Genomic DNA, 19,828 nt, shown 5'->3' on the forward strand with positions numbered 1-19,828 from the left:
GAAAACACAATGCAGAGCTAATACCGACTACCGAGCACACGGCAACACTTATACAATTCTACTTCACAGACGGCGCCGACAACACATACCCAAAACCAAGGAAAAGAAATACCCCCAAGAATGAGGCGGGCCTGAGGCCGAGACCGGGTCGCGCCTACCCGTCTGGTGATGAGACGCGGAGCGGCGATGGCGCCGCAACCCCGCGGGCCTCGCGGAGGGTGTCTGGCAGGGGGTGGGAAAGGGGCCCCCTTGGTCGCACTATCTCAGCGCGGGGGGAAACAGGAGGGGGTTGCTGATGCTCGGGGTATAGAGGATCTTTATTATCCCTGGTGTGCGTCTCCACCTCGGCCAGGTCGCGCTGCCGGCCTTCCTCGGGCGTGCAGCTCCCGGCACCGTCGCGAGCACCCCCTCGTCTGCCTTCGCCGCTGCCGCCTCTCCGCCTCTGGACTCTCCACCCTGGATTCTTCTTTGGGCTCTCCTCGTTCGACTCTCTTCAGCTTCTCCAGCTACTGCAGGCTTCGGGCTCCAGACTTCCACACTGCTCTGACTGACGAACACGGTCCTTTTATCCCCCCGTAGCTTCGCCTTTGACCCCCTCCCTTTGACCTTTCACCTCGCTCCCCATTGGCCCGACAAAAAGTGGGCGTGAAGGCTTTTTGATCCACAAATTTGCATATATCGATCGTCCTGGAGGCGGGGCCAAATCGTCCCTCGCTCACCGATTGGACGGCAAAAAGTGGGCGTGTGTCGTTTTTGATCCGTTTTTGAAGCACAAAATCCGTGATTTTGTACACGCTGTTCGACGTGCGCTCTGCACGAATCCAACACCGGTACCCACAGCGGGGCAAGAACGGTGGCGATGCTACGGTTGTGAGGTGTGACGTGAAGGTCGTGGCGGTTGTGGTGAAGCGGCGTTGTGGTTGGTGGTTGATGTTGTGGTTGTGGTGGTAATCATGGCGGTTGGTCCAAAATAAAGATAGTAAAAGAAAAACGGCTATCCTGAAGAGTCGCAGCACGCATAAATGACATGTATTCCCACTAGACAACGGGTTTGGGCCTAACTACACATATACTTGCCGAGATACCTCACCTAAGGGACCTGAATGGTGGTTTGCGAATTTGGTAACCACAACACTACCCCCTCCCCTTTTTACAGACTCGTCCCGAGTCGTCAAATTTTCGTGTGCCATCATGTGTAGTTTTCCCCTAGTACATTTTACCTACGGATCCCTGAGTGCGACATTCATGGTATTCGTGTCCCCAAAATAAATAACCTGAGGGCTGCGTAACTATCTAAACAAACTCACTCACACGGACGACTTAAATAAAATTGCCGGCGCTAAGACATACATGCCGGGGGCGCACTCATATTTACAGTACATCTTAACCTTAACTTACAAATTTTACACTAAACCATGGCCCAGGATCACTGAACTCTGCAAAGAAAAGCAGTTAGCAGGGAGCCAGGCTGCCCACATGCAGTCTCTGGCTCAAACAATGCAGGTGACAGGGAACGTGGCTGGCTGCTCACACGCAGTCCAAGGCCTTCCCTTTTGAACTGAACGCAGTGAACCACAACGGTGCATGGGCTGCACAACGCAGTCTCCGTGCCAGCTCAAGTGGCACACGCAATGAGCACAACGAATGGATGCATGAACACAAACACGGTGCACGGGCCGCCACTGCAGGCCCGTGTTGTAGCTGCCAACGGGGCAGTTCTTGCAGCTTGCAAACTGTTGCTTTTACGATCCTGGCGCACATGGAAATGAACAGGGGGGGCAAAGCAAAAATTGAACGGGGCTGGTGAACGTGGGCAGTGGGCATGGCATGGCAAAGGCAGCAGGCAAACACAGCCCGCAGAAGAAGGCCGCTGCAGGCAAACACAGCCCGCAGAAGAAGACCGTTGCAGGCAAACACAGCCGGCAGATGAACTGGCCGGCACAGGCCTTGAAGTACAGCAGCTGCAGACGAAGTGGGCCGGCCTCCGCCTTGAAGCAAAACACGGCCAGCCGATGAAGTTGGCCAGCTCTTGCCGTTCAGTGGAGGTTGGTGGAGGGAGTGCGGTGGTGCTGGCCACTTGGAAGGCGGGCTCGGACCTACCTACCTGTCTCCCTCCCAACCTATCGCCTTTGCCTGTCACTGTACATACCCACTCCCTTAATTTGTCAAACCCCAATTTAGCCCCAACTTTTTTTTTGTGGTTTTTATTTTTACTTCCCTACTATAAATCGTCCCCTAACCCCCTTTATCGTCCTTGTTCGGCTAACCTATCCTGTCACCTAGCCTACTCCCAACCCCTACGTTCCCTTCCCGGAGGGGAATAAGGGAGAGCTAACGTCCTGTGTCGAGGCCCAATTCAAGCCTCAGAATGGCCTCCCCAGAGTTCGGCGATCTAACCCAAAGTGGGTCCAGCGGCCCACAACGAGAGCGAGGGGATGGATGGTGCGGAGGGGTACATCTCCTAATCTACCCTATCCATTTAACAGTTAAACTACCCCGGGGCTTTCAACAAGAGCCTCTCGCTTAAACTATTGGTTCTAACAACCCAGATTCCCGTCGCCTGTGTTGGTGTCCTTACAATTTCGGGCCTCGCCCCCCAATTTTCTCTCCGTGCCCTCACACGGTCTCCTGGCTGGGACACGTGGCTCCCTTTGGCAGGCACGACCCTCTGCCGAATCTCCCGCTATGGCACCCCCGGGCACTACACTGCCTCCGAGCCTACCAGCTCCCTAACACCGGGGAGTGCCCCCATGGCACCTCCCCTGAAACGCACCCGTGGCAGGCCGGCCTCCCGGGCCCCTTTCCGAGGGTCACCCGTGCCCACAACACTGCCCACGCGGCTAATGGCGCCCCGGGCCCCCGCACCAAGCAGGCGCACCCGTGCCCACTACTCTATCCCGGCCCCCCATGGACCCTTGGCCTACCGCGGCCGACTAGCCTGGTGACCGGGGTACCCACTCAGCGATACTCACCTTTCGCAGCCACGCTCCCAAGCCCGTCAACAGGGCTCCTGCACCCCTCCAAATGGGTTTCGAGCCTACACTCCCACCAACAACAAAACGACTTCCATTTTTCAATTTGACTAACCCAGCTAACTCACTCTACACTGACCCCGGGGTCCCTTGGGCGGGAGTCACTCCTCCCCCCAATCACTCATCGCACCATGCATTCCCCATTCGCTCCACTCACACAGACCCGCTGGCCTCACTCACTCAACAAGTACTCACCTCACAACTCTTCAACACACACACCGCTGAACTCTGCCATCCTCCTAACTACATCCCCTAACTAACTCGTGCTCCCACGTCGTCCCTTAAACTAGTAGCACGTTCCATTTAACCTACGTCGCTAAACTACATCCCCTCTACACATCCACAAGTCTGTCACTGTCTCCTAACTCAAAAAATCATTTTATTTCATTTCCCCACCTAAATCTGACTACAATCCCTCTAACTAATCCATTCCACGGACTCCATGAGGACTTACCCCTGCCCCATGAAGTCGGTCTAACTAAGCTAACCCTTCCCCCTAACTAGTTTTCATCCTGTGCCCAGGGTCAAGGGGGTCTTCCACCCCTTGCCCAGGAATCCTTTGCACCCGAAAGTGAGGCTTGTTCTTTTTTTTTTTTTTTTCTTTACATGCGCAGCGCCAGCGCGGCAACTCGCGCACTTTGCACCTGCCCGTGACGTCATGCAGCTGCACGTGTTCCTCGTCCCTCCTTGGACGGTACCATCCGGCAGAGATACCCCTCCTGCCGGATTCCAACCACACGTGCAGCCATGACGTCACCGTGCGCAAAAAAAAAACACAAGCCCCACGTCTCGAGGGGTTCCCCACGCGAACACATGTGCTTTGCCCGTTGGAGCTTAACACACACGATCGCGTGGAGAACCCGTCCGGTCCAAAGCCATTTACCTGCCTAAACTTTGTCCGTCCGCGGGATCGGCAAATCCACCGTGTGCGTTTCCGGACCGGGACTTCACTCTCGCAAGCGAGCACGTGGTGGTCTCGTGCGTTGCACAGCACGAACCGCGTGCTCACTGCTGGGTGAACCCGGCACGGTCCTCGAAACAACCACAGCCGCTACTCGGCTTTCGTTTCTCCCATGTCGCCGTCTCCGTCTCCATTCAACCCATGCACACCTGCGTGTCACGACGCACACAGTCCACTCCATCACATTCACACCGGGAGATGCGGCTGCGTGCTCCCGCATGCCAACCGACATCTCCCTCTCATACCGCTCTCTCACACACACGGTCTCCCTTGCACACAGCGACCTTGCACACGGCCGTTCACTCACGCATGCGGGGGCACTCACCCGCGGTGCCTCACTCGCACTCCGTGCCTCATCCACACACGCGGGGGAACTCAACCGCGGTGCCTCATCCACACACGGTGCCTCACCCACACACGCGGGGGAACTAACCCGCGGTGCCTCACTCGCACTCCGTGCCTCATCCACACACGCGGGGGCACTCAACCGCGGTGCCTCATCCACACACGGTGCCTCACCCACACACGCGGGGGCACTAACCCGCGGTGCCTCACTCACACTGGCCGTTTCATCCACACACGCGGGGGCACTAACCCGCGGTGCCTCATCCACACACGGCGTGCTGGGAAGCACGCACTCCGGCACCATCGCCACCACACCACTCACACACGGGGTCGCTTCCACACACGGTGCCGCACTCACACCTTGCACCACACACACAGGGACAACCACACTGGGGATTTGTGTCCCCACAAGGGTCTCCGGGGCCTCTACACCCCCCAAGCTCTCCGTGCACCTGTCCACAGCACTCGTCCCCTCAACCTCGCAAAACACGACCGAACTCACCTGGTCGTGACTCGCCTCAAGGGGGCATACTCCCTCCCCTTGTTCCTGGAGGAGGCCATCCAGGTGCTCGCACTGGGTCCCTACACAGTCCGCCAGCTCACCCCCATTATCCTCCACTACCTCCGTGTGTGTGTGCGCGTCACTTACCCCGTCTTCATCGTGTTTATTGGTCTCTGCTTCTTTCTGGCGTCTTTCCCTTATCTTTATGTAGGTCAACCTTGCTTTCTCTTTAAGTCGCTCCCGTCCTTCCCTGTTTTTCACTCCTTGCTCTTTCACGATCTCCGCGTACCTCATCCTTGCTCTCCGCATCAATTGTTCTTTTCTCTCCCTCGCAATTACTTTCACCTCGTCTCTTGTCTCCGGAATTACTTTTTCCTTACCCGCCTCCACCGCGGGCCTGTCAGCCGTTGCACCCCCTTCCAGCTCGTTTGTTCCGACACGTGGAGTCGCCATTTTAAGTTCCCTACTCACGGCCTTCATGCCCGCCTGCAGGCATCGGCCCATGTTCTGCGTCTCACCCCGTAGTTCTTTCATTTCTTTTTTCATTTGCTGTGTATTCGCATCCATCGTCGTTTTCACTTCATTCATATTCGCATCCATTTTTTCGATCATTTTCGCATTCATCTTTTCGTTCATTGCCGCCAGCATGGCGCATAGCTGGGCCATATCGGATGCACTCAGCTGAGCCGTTTCGGCAAGGTTTGGGGAAGGGTTTTGGTGGAGAGGGGGGGGAGGTGTCATACACCGCGGCCGCTGCCGCACCCATTTCGGGCTCTGGGTTCAGTTGGGCGAGTCCGTGTTCCTGCACAATCAACATTTCCTGCTCGGGGATTCCATCCTGGACCATGGATCCTACACATTCTACATCCATTTCTAATACCCCCGGCTCCCGCTCGCCTTGAGACGCCATCTTGCTTCTCGTGAAGGGTTAATTTGCTCGCTCGTAATTTGGAGGGAATCGGGGGTCGCTTCTCTCACCCCTGGACCGATTCCCGTGAATTTAGCCGGAGACAGGAGAGCCTGTTTTCCTGTTCTCCGATACCAGTGCCGCGAGGAGGGCGATGAGTTTATATCGCACGACCTGACACCAGTGTTGCGGATTCGCGCCCGCCGGCGTGCTGACGGCCACGTAACTCGAATCGCGGCACGTCGCCCACCGGACGGACAATCCAGTCGTGACCCTCTCGGACTAACGCCGGGAACCAGTCACGGGTGGACCTTTCGGTCTCACCGCGATCGAGCCAATCAGCCCCCGCGTGGGATAGGGTTGCTCGCCAAATTCGACCTACCTAAGTACCCACGCGGAGGGTAGACCGGGCGATCGCACCTCGCCGCAGGTCGACTTCGGACACGGGCCACTTAAGCGACCCGTTCCGTACTATCAGAATAACCGAGCGGTGTTATCGTCGACCTCGACGGTTCGATTAATTATCGGGCGTACTCAGCCCACTACCAACCCTTTACGGGAAGCAAGATGAGGGTTCAATGGGAGAAAAAGACGAAGCGAAGCGGGAGAACAGTTCAATAATAAAGCACATTTATTTGCGGCACACCGGAAGCACACATATTCAATTCCACCAAAAGCACACAAAAAAAAGAAAACACAATTCCATTTACACAAAAAGCAAATGTAAAAGCGAAAACACAATGCAGAGCTAATACCGACTACCGAGCACACGGCAACACTTATACAATTCTACTTCGCAGACGGCGCCGACAACACATACCCAAAACCAAGGAAAAGAAATACCCCCAAGAATGAGGCGGGCCTGAGGCCGAGACCAGGTCGCGCCTACCCGTCTGGTGATGAGACGCGGAGCGGCGATGGCGCCGCAACCCCGCGGGCCTCGCGGAGGGTGTCTGGCAGGGGGTGGGAAAGGGGCCCCCTTGGTCGCACTATCTCAGCGCGGGGGGAAACAGGAGGGGGTTGCTGATGCTCGGGGTATAGAGGATCTTTATTATCCCTGGTGTGCGTCTCCACCTCGGCCAGGTCGCGCTGCCGGCCTTCCTCGGGCGTGCAGCTCCCGGCACCGTCGCGAGCACCCCCTCGTCTGCCTTCGCCGCTGCCGCCTCTCCGCCTCTGGACTCTCCACCCTGGACTCTTCTTTGGGCTCTCCTCGTTCGACTCTCTTCAGCTTCTCCAGCTACTGCAGGCTTCGGGCTCCAGACTTCCACACTGCTCTGACTGACGAACACGGTCCTTTTATCCCCCCGTAGCTTCGCCTTTGAAAGTGGGCGTGCGTCGTTTTTGATCCGTTTTTGAAGCACAAAATCCGTGATTTTGTACACGCTGTTCGACGCGCGCTCTGCACGAATCCAACACCGGTACCCACAGCGGGGCAAGAACGGTGGCGATGCTACGGTTGCGAGGTGTGACGTGAAGGTCGTGGCGGTTGTGGTGAAGCGGCGTTGTGGTTGGTGGTTGATGTTGTGGTTGTGGTGGTAATCATGGCGGTTGGTCCAAAATAAAGATAGTAAAAGAAAAACGGCTATCCTGAAGAGTCGCAGCACGTATAAATGACATGTATTCCCACTAGACAACGGGTTTGGGCCTAACTACACATATACTTGCCGAGATACCTCACCTAAGGGACCTGAATGGTGGTTTGCGAATTTGGTAACCACAACAATATATATATATATATATATATATATATATATATATATATATATATATATATATATATATATATATATATATATTATACAGTCAACCCCCGCTTTATCACGATTTACCTGTCGCGCCCCCGGTACATCGCGGTAATAATATATAAAATATAAATTATTTAAGCAATAAATTATAACGCGTGGTGCTCGACCAGTCACACAACGCACGAGACAAAGTTCACTTGTGAACTTCGAATATTTTCTACGTTTTTTCTCCAAGCCCTACGATGCCGCCCAAACGGCCTGCACCTTCTAAGGCTTCTGGCAAGGAACCGAAGTGCCAGAGGAAGGTCTTGACGCTCCAGGAGAAGGTTAAGGTGCTCGATATATGCTTCGGGAAAGAAAAAGTTTGCCGCCGTTGGACGAGCACTGCTCCTACCCAGCACCTCAAAACCGACCAGACCAGACGAGTCGATCTCTGGCACCTCAAACCCAATCACTGCCAAACCGACCAGACCAGACGAGTCGATCTCAGGCACCTCAAACCCAATCACTGCCAAACCGACCAGACCAGACGAGTTGATCTCCGGCACCTCAAACCAATCACTGCCAAACCGAACAGACCAGACGAGTCGATCTCCGGCACCTCAAACCCAATCACTGCCAAACCGACCAGACCAGACGAGTCGATTTTTGGGGGAGGCGTCCATTCATCGCGGATTTTCACTTAACGCGGGGAGGTTTGGAATGTAACCCCCACGAGAAACGGGGGATTACTGTGTGTGTATGTATGTATGTATGTATGTATGTATGTATGTATGTATGTATGTATGTATGTATGTATGTATATATATGTGTATATATATATATATATATATATATATATATATATATATATGTATATATATATATATATGTATATATATATATATATATATATATATATATATATATATATATATATATATATATATATATATATATATATGTATGTATGTATGTATATATATATATATATATATATATATATATATATATATATATATATATATATATATATATATATATATATATATATATATATATATATATATATATATATATATATATATATATATATATATATATATATATATATATATATATATATATATATATATATATATATACATATACATGAGCCTGGTGTTGGCGCAGTGGTTAGGGCAGCAGCTTGGGATCCAAGAGGTCCTGAGTTCAAGCCCCGTTGAGACACTGAATTAATACACCAGGGGGTTGACTCAGCCTGTCATCCTTCCGAGGTCGGCGAAATGAGTACCAGTATACTGGGCCGGTGTATACCCTGGTTAAAATAGGTGTACCATATCCCTGTGTCGTAAGAGGCGACCAGGGTTGCGTCAGGAAGGGCATCCGGCGTAAAACATGTGCCAAATCACTATGCGGATCATAATGGATGATCCGCGGTGGCGACCCCTAACGGGAGCAGCCGAAAGAAGAAGAAGATATATATATATATATATATATATATATATATGTATATGTATATGTATATATATATATATATATATATATATATATATATATATATATATATATATATATATATATATATATATATATATATATATATATATATATATATATATATATATACATATATACAAACAAACAAACATAAACATATACAAGTAGTGGACAAAAAAATATAAACACCTGAGTAAATGAGGGATACCGAGTATATTGAAAGCCCATTAGTGTCATTACCTCCAACCATTGTCAGAGAAATCCCTGTAATTTTTCTGTGTTGAACCTCTGCTCCAGCCAATCGGAGTCAAGATAGTGGTGATGGAATCGACCAAAGGGCGTGGGAATAATTGTGGCTGTTAAAGAAGAATATTAACACACCCACCGTCCATGTGGTGTGCACATGCACATAAACATGATCCCATCCCCCTAGCCGCTGCCATGGGGAAAGGGTATTTCTAGGGATTAGAAATGAATGATTCAAAAAATTAATGAGACAAGGCTGCAACAATAATACATTTCACCATCTTATGATGAGGAGAAGGCGTAGCCTGGTGTTGGCGCAGTGGTTAGGGCAGTGGCTTGGGATCCAAAAAGTCCTGAGTTCAAGCCCGGTTGGGCCACTGAATTAATACACCAGGGGGTTGACTCAGCCTGTCATCCTTCCGAGGTCGGCGAAATGAGTACCAGTGTACTGGGCCGGTGTATACCCCGGTTAAAATAGGTGTACCATATCCTTGCTTTGTAATAGGCGACCAGGGTTGCGTCAGGAAGGGCAACCGGTGGAAAACATGTGCCGAATCATTATGCGGATCATACGGATGATCCGCTGTGGAGACCCCGAACGGGAGCAGCCGAAAGAAGAAGAAGAAGAAGATGATGAGGAGAAGGCTGATGATTGTGACATTGAGGGGATCAGTCTTTGCATTAACTGTTCTTATGGAGACTAAACTTTCCGAAAGAAGGTTGTGACCATCTGAGGAGTCACAGAAGAGAAATTAAGGGAGACCAGAGATATAAGTTTTAAGGATTACAATGCTAATATCAATTGGCCCAGTTGCTGAGGAACTGTCAAGACTGACTTGGACATTCTCACCATTAGTTTGAGAGACATTCACATGCTAGATGCTGTTGTGCATTGCCTATGATTGTTGTCAGGTGAGGAGAGGTAGAGAAGGAGGTTTAGAGACCTTGGCTTCGTCTGTAAAGTCAGTACTGATAACCTATGCTGTCATTCTGCTTTTCACGAGCCTTGCCTTTAAAAAAACAAAATTACAAGACAATGGATTAAGTAATACTGACATCTTACCTAGAAGCAACAGAAGAGATAAGCATTTCACACAGTGCATTACATTTTGAAATGGTCGACAAAACAGGCAAAACCACAAACTAATGCTGCCTCAGGCAGTGCATCAGGGTGGCCTTCACAATGTCTTTCCTTCTTCACTGTTTGTCGCCTATACATTCTGCTTTTTAATGTAAATTCGATTGTAAATTTAAAGTCTTTATTTTATCGTTTGTATTTTGGGGCATGTGCTGGTTCAAAAAATACAACATTTATAAAGAAAGGGAAGACATTGAAATGTTTTTTGAGTTAGTTTGAACGTATTCTTCTTCTATTTCACTTGCTACAAATGTACAGTATTTGACACATTTCTTTAAAATTACTACACATTTACCTCGATGAAAAATTATTTCGTACATATGTTGTGCATATGTTCCTGTATAAAATGAAAAGTATATTTTCTCTCGGGTGTGGATCCCATGTACTATTCATGACATTTTTCTCACTGTCCAGGAATGCCCTTGTAGTAAGTCATGTTAAAGCACATGGATGTCTCTTATTATTGTTTTCCTGCTTGTTATAAATGTTTGAGATACAAGCTTTTTCATAAGTTAGTGGGGGGGAATTGTTTTTTGTACTACAGGCAAAAATCGAGAATCAAAAATAGTCACAATTGGCATAGATTTGTAAAAATTGGTGAGATAGGATCTGCTCAATATATGATTAGTCTGTCATAATCACAAGGCAAGCCATGTTTTTAAAAACAGCTCTTTAGAAGACTGAGTGATACAAATCAAAACACAGACCTGCACCCAAGCCTCCATAGGCTGGAGGGTACTGTACAGACAGACTGAGTTGGAGGCAAATCTGCGTTTTTCCAGAAGCACTCTCGCCAGCAATCTCGATAACCCCAAGTGTAGGAAGACCACCTTTCAGCCAGCTATTCAGCACAGGGCAACCCAAGCTCACCCGCTGTGTTTGTGTCGGAAATGGACAATCACCGAGGCTCATCTGCAATGCTGGGCAGAGAGAAAGATTTCTATTTTTCCAAAAAAAAAAATTGCCTTCTTCATAAAATTGTACAAAATCAAGGCATTGGACAGTGAAAGGAAGGGGATAAAAGAGGCTAAGAACATCAAATAAAAATCAAAGTATGATTAAATGCACCCATTTGTACCAATACACATTTCATTCTTAGCTGCCCACATGTTCTCAAAAACTCACATCTTCTTCATGGAATTATAGAAAGAAAATTCCATTTTGCATTCACCCAAATACTAATCCCTTAAAAAGAGTCAAAAGGTTTCTTTGTTAATGCAATAAGAAAATTAGCCAAAAAGACCTCATTTTTGTGTGTTGAAGAAACGGAACCAAGGATAAACACTTTGAGAGTGAACCACAGAAAAAGCTTAGTGCACCATTAATGAAGTAAACTAAATAAATGAATTAAATACATACATTCAACATAAGCATGTGACAAAGTTTCAAGAGCTTCACAAAAAGAACACTGGTTAGAGTGAGGAAGAAAAGATGTCCAAAAGCTTGTTAGTGTAGGTAGTGTGCCAGTGTGCCAGTCTCCAAATCAAATCAGTAGTTTTTAGGAAGAAGCTTATGATAAGTTTTCGAATTAGGTTGGAAGGTTGGTTCTAGGCCATAATATATTAATCCGGAATCGGCTTAAAAATGATGATTGTGCTACCAACTTGGGAAATACATGAAAATTGGCGATTCCTATAGATTTTGATGTGCTGCATCCAAAAATGAACTTCCGCAAGCAACATTTCTTCACGGTAAAGAGGTATCGCAAGTAGTAAACACATACAGTTTCCACAACCGTATGCCTCACAAAAAGACCTCGGCAGATAGTCAAACCTCAGTTCAACAAATCTTTGGGGATGAGTGTGGTGTCCTGTCATGTTCCTCTTCCATGCAGACGGACAAAGGAAAATTCTGACAAAATGCGTTTAATGATGCCAACAAATGTTCTGCCCCCATCAAATACTGGACATGTAGGCCTAATGGCATTACAGGGATCAGGGGCCAACTGGTCATCCGTGTGAGATAAATAAATGGACAAAATGGACATCTTGAGATAGTCTTGAGATCAGTCTTTCGACGTTTCGAGAAATCGGCCCTTGTGCACTAGAATAGCATAATACACACAATCGTGAGAAAAATATCGATGATTACAGTACTTATTCTTCTCGTATCTATGGAAATAAGTCAATATATAATATAATAGAATAACTGATACAACACACCATTTAAAAGTGTAAGTCATCGAAATATCTTGATTAGAATTAGCATTTTGATGCAAGATAAATTTTGAAGCAAACTGGAGTTAAATTGATGCAATGGATTGCCTACTGTCATGAATACAATTTTGAAAATAACTAAAATTAAGGACCAGGATATTTTTGATTCATTTTGCACTTTAAAGGAACAAGAAACTACAGCTGTTGAGATGTCACATGGGTGCAACATCAAGGGCACCATTGATCAGTATCATCGTCCTCAATGCTGTCGCTCCCATCATCAGGATTTTCATCCGCCTTGAGTTCTTCCTGAGTTTAATTTTTTTTAACAATACCTTGGTGTTCTGGATCGGTCTGAATTGCACACGCAAAGTTCAGAGCATGAGACGCCATTGGCCAGGCAGGAACATTTATTACTTTCGCAGTTGCTGCAAAGACATAGACAGTGAATGAATTTCACTATCTCCTCTCGAGCCAGATCTTTGAGCATCCAAACAACTGATAACATACTATCTCGCATTGTCCAGCCATGGCCTTTGGAGGATGGGACATTCATGGCAACAAGATTCAATGAGCGGTGATGTACGACAGACATTAGTTTGCCCAGAGAGAGTGCTGAAACAAGGCATTTTTCGTTGGGGGCAGACTGTGCTCATCGTTATAAGGAAAATCATGGAGAAACCAATTATATAACAGCGTGATGTCGCCACGCTGTAAAAATAACCAGTGATTCCAGAGCTGATTTCAAGATTGATAATTGGAAAGTAAAGGTTTCTTACCTGCATGAGGATGCATCCACACCTTGATCACCTGCAATCTTGCAGAAGACGCTCAACAATTTTGTCAGTCGGAACACTTGCTCTTCCGATATGTTCTTCTTCTCTATAATGTCCTAACAAAATGTCAAATGCCTTTTGGATTTTCTCTCGCTGCTCTTTGTGCTTGCTCCTCGAAGAAGATGAAGTTCCAGACTTCAGCAAAATTTGATACTGATTGGAACACATTTGGTTAATGAGGGCAATAAACTAGAACTTCATATTCAGTTTAGTCCTCTGATTCTGGTGTGTTGGAATGGATATGGACATGATAGATGGAGCTCAATAAGATCACTATAGTTACTCCTGTTGTGAAACTCTTAATATTCAAGGTAACTCTTATTGCTCAATGTAGCTCTTAATATTCAATGTCCAATTCAATCAGAGAATATTTATTGCACGTGATATCACGGAGCGAAGGAGCATCGATGTAAAACATACAATGGTCTCCGCTAAATCGGAGTTACAGAAATCATCTATATATAATGTTTAAGGGAAGGTGGGGGAAAGTTTAGGGGGCCGAGGAGAAGAACAGAGAAAAGAAGAGGAGGAGGGGAGCTGGGTCATAACGACCCAGATCTGACCTTGACTGGGCCAGTTTTCACATGAGAAAAGCAAGGCAAGGGTATGAAAAGCAAGGCAAGGATGTAAGCAAAACAATTCTGGAGAGATTCTGGCTGTTCACATTACATAGATCTTTAGAAAGGCCTATCAAGAGATGGCAGGTACTTCAATTGGAAATCTAACAGAGAGAGAGAGAAGAAGAAAAGGGAGGGAAGACAGGGGACAAAAACAGCAGCAGGAAAGAACAGCAACGCAAGAGAAGATACAAGTTCCAATAAAATACATTTGATTATAGGTTCCAACAGGCGAGTTACATATAAATGAATACACGTCAGTAACTGAAACAGTAATCGGCAGGTGCGATAATGAAGGGATACAGGTGCAATAGTAATTGACTTCAATCCGTATGCATTGAGTTAGCCAATTAATCATCAAACTACCATTTAAAAAAGAAGTCTGCTTCAACACTCCTCAGTGGAGGCTTCTCTCAAGAAACATATTTATTGGCAGTAAGAAGTAGAATGATACTTCACTTCTATGGCAATGCAGTTTTTATCTCTCATTCTACATAGTATCTTTTCATCTGGACCACCAGGTTGCTGCATAGCAGCTTTCTGAAACAATCCTGAAAATGTGGAATAAAATGTCCTCGAATAAGTAATGCTCAGAAAACATTGAAAGAAGGTAAACTCAAAATCACAACAAGCAAATATTTGGGACATAATTAGGTATGGAATTACTAATACTCATTTTCTTTACGGTCATCATCCACTGTCTCTGTTGCTGCCAACTTATTCCATTGCCAATAACCCTCGAACCTCCAGCCATCTTTCCAAATTTCCGCAGAACATGCAAATAGGGCGTAGTGTATTTACAGATCTGGCCTTAACAGTGGCTGCTGTTGTGTGGGAGCATAAGCGTTTTACTGGAGATGGTTGTCCATTAATAGGTCCCTCTTCATGATCAGCTGCTGTAAGCTCTGCTTGCCACAAATAAATCTTTTGTGCAGAGCGACACACTGGTTGTCTGTAAACCCAGCGTAACACCTCAAATGGTAGCCAGTAGTAGCAGGATCCGGAATAGGAACTGAAACAAATAAACTGATAAACATTTAAAATGCAGTCATCAAAATGGCAAAAGCAACACCCATTTCTAACCTGTCTTCGAGGAATGCCAGTTAGAACACTGCCTGAATTTCAGAATCGATTGCTCGTTTTTTTGCTCAAAACCACCATGACCCCCTCCTCCAGCCATGTCCAGTAGACCAGAAACCGATCTGTAAAATGGACATGGATAGTCCTACCGACCCGCCTATACCCTAGTAGTCGCTCCAGTAGGTAGAGGTTGTTGGTTTATATTGGTTTATGGACTCAATTTTGCCAGAGACCTGACTGATGGGTGAATGTTCACACTGATCACAACAATAATTGTGAAGAAATCCTTCAAAACAATGCACGGATCTAAGTTAAAACGGCACATGGCTCACTCACCTTTTTCAGCCATGCCAATTTGGCAACAACGATTTCTTGTCGACCTTCTACGTCCAAAAGAGAACACGTCTCAGCAAATTTTCGCACCTGATCCCATGTCTTCTGATTGAATGCTTTTAATTTGTCCCTTTTGTTATCTTCCACGTGTATTGTCCAGTGCATATTGTGGAAAAATTAATTACTTGTGGGCCCAAATTCTGGAGAAGCAAAACCAAAACATAGTCTTCTAACTAATGACCAGATTGGCTGTCAGCATGGATGATTTGTGGAAATCCCTGGAAAAAGTGCAAAAGCAGTACACCGCTGTGTTCTGAGGCAAATTCAGACAGTTCTAAGTGCTGGGCCTGCGGATATTTTCCTGATATGGGATCGTGCGAGTGTAAGTTGTGATTTAGGCACAATGAGAGCTGATCTATGCTTCACAATCGTCAATATCTATTTCCCGAGTCGGTAGCACGCAATGAACGCTCCCACACCAAAAGATTATGGCCTATTCTAAAGGCAAACAAGTGTGCCAATACGCAATTTTAAAAATGATGCATGAATGCTAAATGAGGCCTTATGTGCATGGACTGTGTGCGCGTTTACACTGACTCTGTTCTACTCGCAGGGAACTTTTAACCTCCCGTTGCTGGCACAAAATCCACGATTCAAATAATCTTTTAAACATAATTTCAGCATTTCGATGAAATGGTGGCAATTTTGAAATGGTTAACCATAATTGTTCTGTTTCTGAATGCAAATCAGACTTGCACATATGTAGGAAATACGAGAAATACCCGTGCATGAGAGGAGTCAGGTTCGTATCATTTCCTGTTCATACAATTAGCTAGCGGCGGCCATGGTTATAATACACACACACACATTTGAATGGACGCTTCTCCTTTTAGCAATAGATTCAAAATCTAAATAATTTTTCTTGTAGCCCCGGAACCAACAAAAACGAGAAGGGCACTCTTCGACGTCACGACATCACCAGATATGCCTCCGCCCACATTATTACATCATCATACATACTTGTACCAAGTTTGATTTAAATCCCTGAACCCAATTTTGTGTCAACAGGATAAGCAGTTGCAGAGAAAACAGAGAAAATTAGCATGGACGTACGTACAGACGGATGGACAGACAACCTCAAAAAAATAATGCCTCCGGTGACTTCATCGGTGGAGGCATAAAAATATATTTACAACAGCACTCAGCCCACAAAACTCATAGTCCCACCCCTTCCCAAATATGACTAATAGTAAATATCATAATTTTAAACTAATTCTGTGCACCGACAAGCCCCAGGTATGATATTGCCATCGGTGTTAAAAAGTACGAAGGTTTGGTTAGAATGCACCCATCTATGAACCTTCGGGCCTTTCATGTCCCACATGGTCAGGGTTTTTGCAATACGGGCTGCAAGATATCAACTTTTTGGACGACTTGATCAGAAAATTCTCCAAATATTTTGTTGTGCCGGAGGCACACCCCTTTCTTGCAGGTACATTTCCATGTACTTTTGACTTCTTTCAAAGCTCTTTGAGACCTTTCATGCTGCAATTATCTGGCAGACATGACATACATCTGTCCGCCCTGATGGAGCTCATTACTAGGGGGATCTCGTTACTCGATCGACCTCATTACCAAGCATTCAGCCGGGCGAATTATGTCATTTCGAAAGTCACGTATTACTAACTTGCCACGTTCAAAATGGGTGTTGAATAGTTATAATGTAGGTGGGAGGTAGCTTACACTGGTCTAGGTTTGTTTCTACAATTAGTGACTCCCATTTTTAATGGTAGCCCAGAGTTTCTTAGACCCCTGAGGCCACAGAAGTGGTGTTCATGTCACGGTCCCTGTCAGGCTTTTGCCTGAAAATCATTCTACAATGGTACACTTCCCTTTCAATCAAACATCATTTTTTAGATTTGTACCAAAGAGTGCTAAACATGAATCTACAGTAAAATCCAAAACAAGATGTTGGTGAAGTACAATGTCACAACCTGGGGTCCTTTTCAGGACCAGCATTGTTCATCATCTCATAATGCAAAGCTACCAAGTTCCTTCAACAGCAGCAGATGGAGATGCGGAAACAAACCACACCTGGTGTTTGCTTCAAACTGCATTGCTAACCAATGTGAGAAAATTGTCCTGAAGCCAATTCCAAACTCCCAACACCGACCTATTGAAATCAAAGTCCATGCAGAGGTTCCCATCCACCACCGACATTTCAACCTGAAAAAAAGGTGAACTGGGAGAAATTCTCACTGGACATGGATGTTGCAATAAAAGACCTACCAGCTTCACCCGCTAACTATGATGTTTTTGTGGAGAAGATGAAAAGGTACTCCAGCAATAATATCCTGAGAGGCTACCAGACAAATTACATCCCAGGACTGCCACAGGATGCCAACAAACTCAACAAAGACTACACCAACTGCTTCCAGCCTAATCCCTTTGGGAATGTCACCCTGGAATATGGAGAGAGACTGATAAATGCCACATCAGAGGAGTGGCAAAATAAGAGGCAAGAACTGATCGAGTCTGTAAATATGACGCAAAGCAGCAGAAAAGACTGGAAGAATATAATGATGCTGGGAAACGACTTCACGAAAGAAAGAACAACCTCAGTCTGAGATCACAGTAGACAAAGCCACTCACCAGTTCCTCATTAACAGCCGAGGAAACCTAGGTCATCACTCAAAATATAATTAAACTTCCAAGGCCTGCTAATGATGACCAGGAGGACTCTAACTTCACCAGAACTTCACCATGAGTGAACTCTTACTTGGCATCAGTGATGACCCGCAACAAAGCTGCCAGACATGATGACATCCTCTGCGAACAAGTCAAGCACCTTGGACCAGTAGCTCTCCAATGGTTACTAGACATGTTTAACAGCATACTGTATCTATTATTGGTGGCTATTCTGAAGTGGTTATTCATTTTAATAGTATTAATAGTGGCTATTCTGAAGCGTGGAGAAGATCCCACCAACACCAAGAGCTTCTGGCCAATCTCCCTGCTCTGTTACAAGTACAACTTATTCAAGACACTCATTCTAAATCGCCTCGTCCCCTTTGTGGATCAACATCTCATCCCCGAGCAAGCAGGTTTCAGACCTGTAAAATCCTGCTCCTGAATCTCTCCCAATTAATTGACGATGGATATGAGAAAGGGCTGATAACTGTTGCTGCCTTTATTGACCTGACTGTGACATACGACACAGTCAATCATAAGATTCTTGTGCAGAAGGTATTCCAGATCACAAAAGGTGCAAGACTAACAGATCTGATTCAAAACATGTCGGCCAGTAGACGTTTCTTTGTGGACCCCAGGGTAATCGCAGCAGATAGCACAGACAGAAGAATGGACTACCTCAAGGCAGTGTTCTTGCTCTCCAACTGTTTCATGTCTACACAAATGATCAAACCACCCATCCGAACAACAGGAGTTTCTTCTATGTTGATGATCTCTGCATTGCATCCCAGGATCAATCATTTGAGACAATGGTGCAGTCCGTCACTGAAGCACTAGCTGAATCAACCATCGATTATGCCATCAACCATTTTCAAGCCAATCCAGAGAACATGCAAATCTTAAGAACTTTCATCTTAAGAACATGGATGCAAACCGAAAGCTGAATGTCCGCTGGGATGGGAGAAGGTTGACTCATAACCCCAAGCCAATATACCTTGGAGTTACCCTGGACCACAACTTCAGCTACAAAGATCACGTCTTTAAGACAAAGGTGAACGTAGGAGCCAGAAACAGCATATTGAGGAAGTTGACCAACTCTAAATGGGGAACAGACCCAGGGACCATACAAAGTACTGCACTCACCTTGTGCTATTTGGCAGCAGAATATGCTTGTCCTGTTTGGGGCCATTCCTGAAAGGCCAAGAAGATGAATCCAGTCCTCACCACGGCATGCAGAGCTATTTCTGGTTGCCTTCAACCAACTTGTGTAGATGTTCTCTATTTGCTATGTGGTATTGCTCCACTTTCGATCAGAAGGGCAGTCTCTTCACAAAGAGAAATAACCAAGCAGGAAAGGGACTCGCCACCCCACTATTTCAACACGAACCGGCACTCAAGAGGTTGAAGTTCAGAAATGATATATTTCATGCTGTTCAGCCCCTGGATGATAACCCCCAAAGCTGCAGGGTAGATGCTTGGTCAACACACCTGCAATCAAGACTTCACAAGCTGTCACGTGACCATGAGGAGTCCCTGCCAAAAGGAGTCAGTGAGACATGGCCAACTTGGGTTGTCTCTTTCACCTCAGGACAGGAGTTGGATGCAGCAAAGCCCTTCTGCAGAATTAAATTGGGGATAAAATCAAAATGGTCCAACCGAGAGGCTCTTCAATCACTGTGGAGAGGCTCCTCAAACAATAGAGCATCCCTTAGATTTCCCTCTCTTACCAGAGCCTTGCGGACCAGACGATCTGAAGGCTC

The 19,828-nt window shown here is 46.4% G+C and overlaps 1 protein-coding gene across 1 annotated transcript in view; it reads right to left on the reverse strand.

Moving 5' to 3' along the window:
- Nucleotides 1-19,828, reverse strand: part of XRCC3 (X-ray repair cross complementing 3) — a 52,324-nt gene that overhangs the window by 13,663 nt on the left and 18,833 nt on the right. The window contains exon 3 of the mRNA XM_085888496.1: nt 11,063-11,275. Coding sequence (XP_085744622.1) covers nt 11,063-11,275 — 213 coding nt within the window. The remainder of the gene's footprint in view (nt 1-11,062; nt 11,276-19,828) is intronic.

Source organism: Eptatretus burgeri, chromosome 7 (genome assembly GCF_056783735.1).
Source record: "Eptatretus burgeri isolate ZD-2024b chromosome 7, Ebu_testis_v1, whole genome shotgun sequence".
Taxonomy (NCBI): domain Eukaryota; kingdom Metazoa; phylum Chordata; class Myxini; order Myxiniformes; family Myxinidae; genus Eptatretus; species Eptatretus burgeri.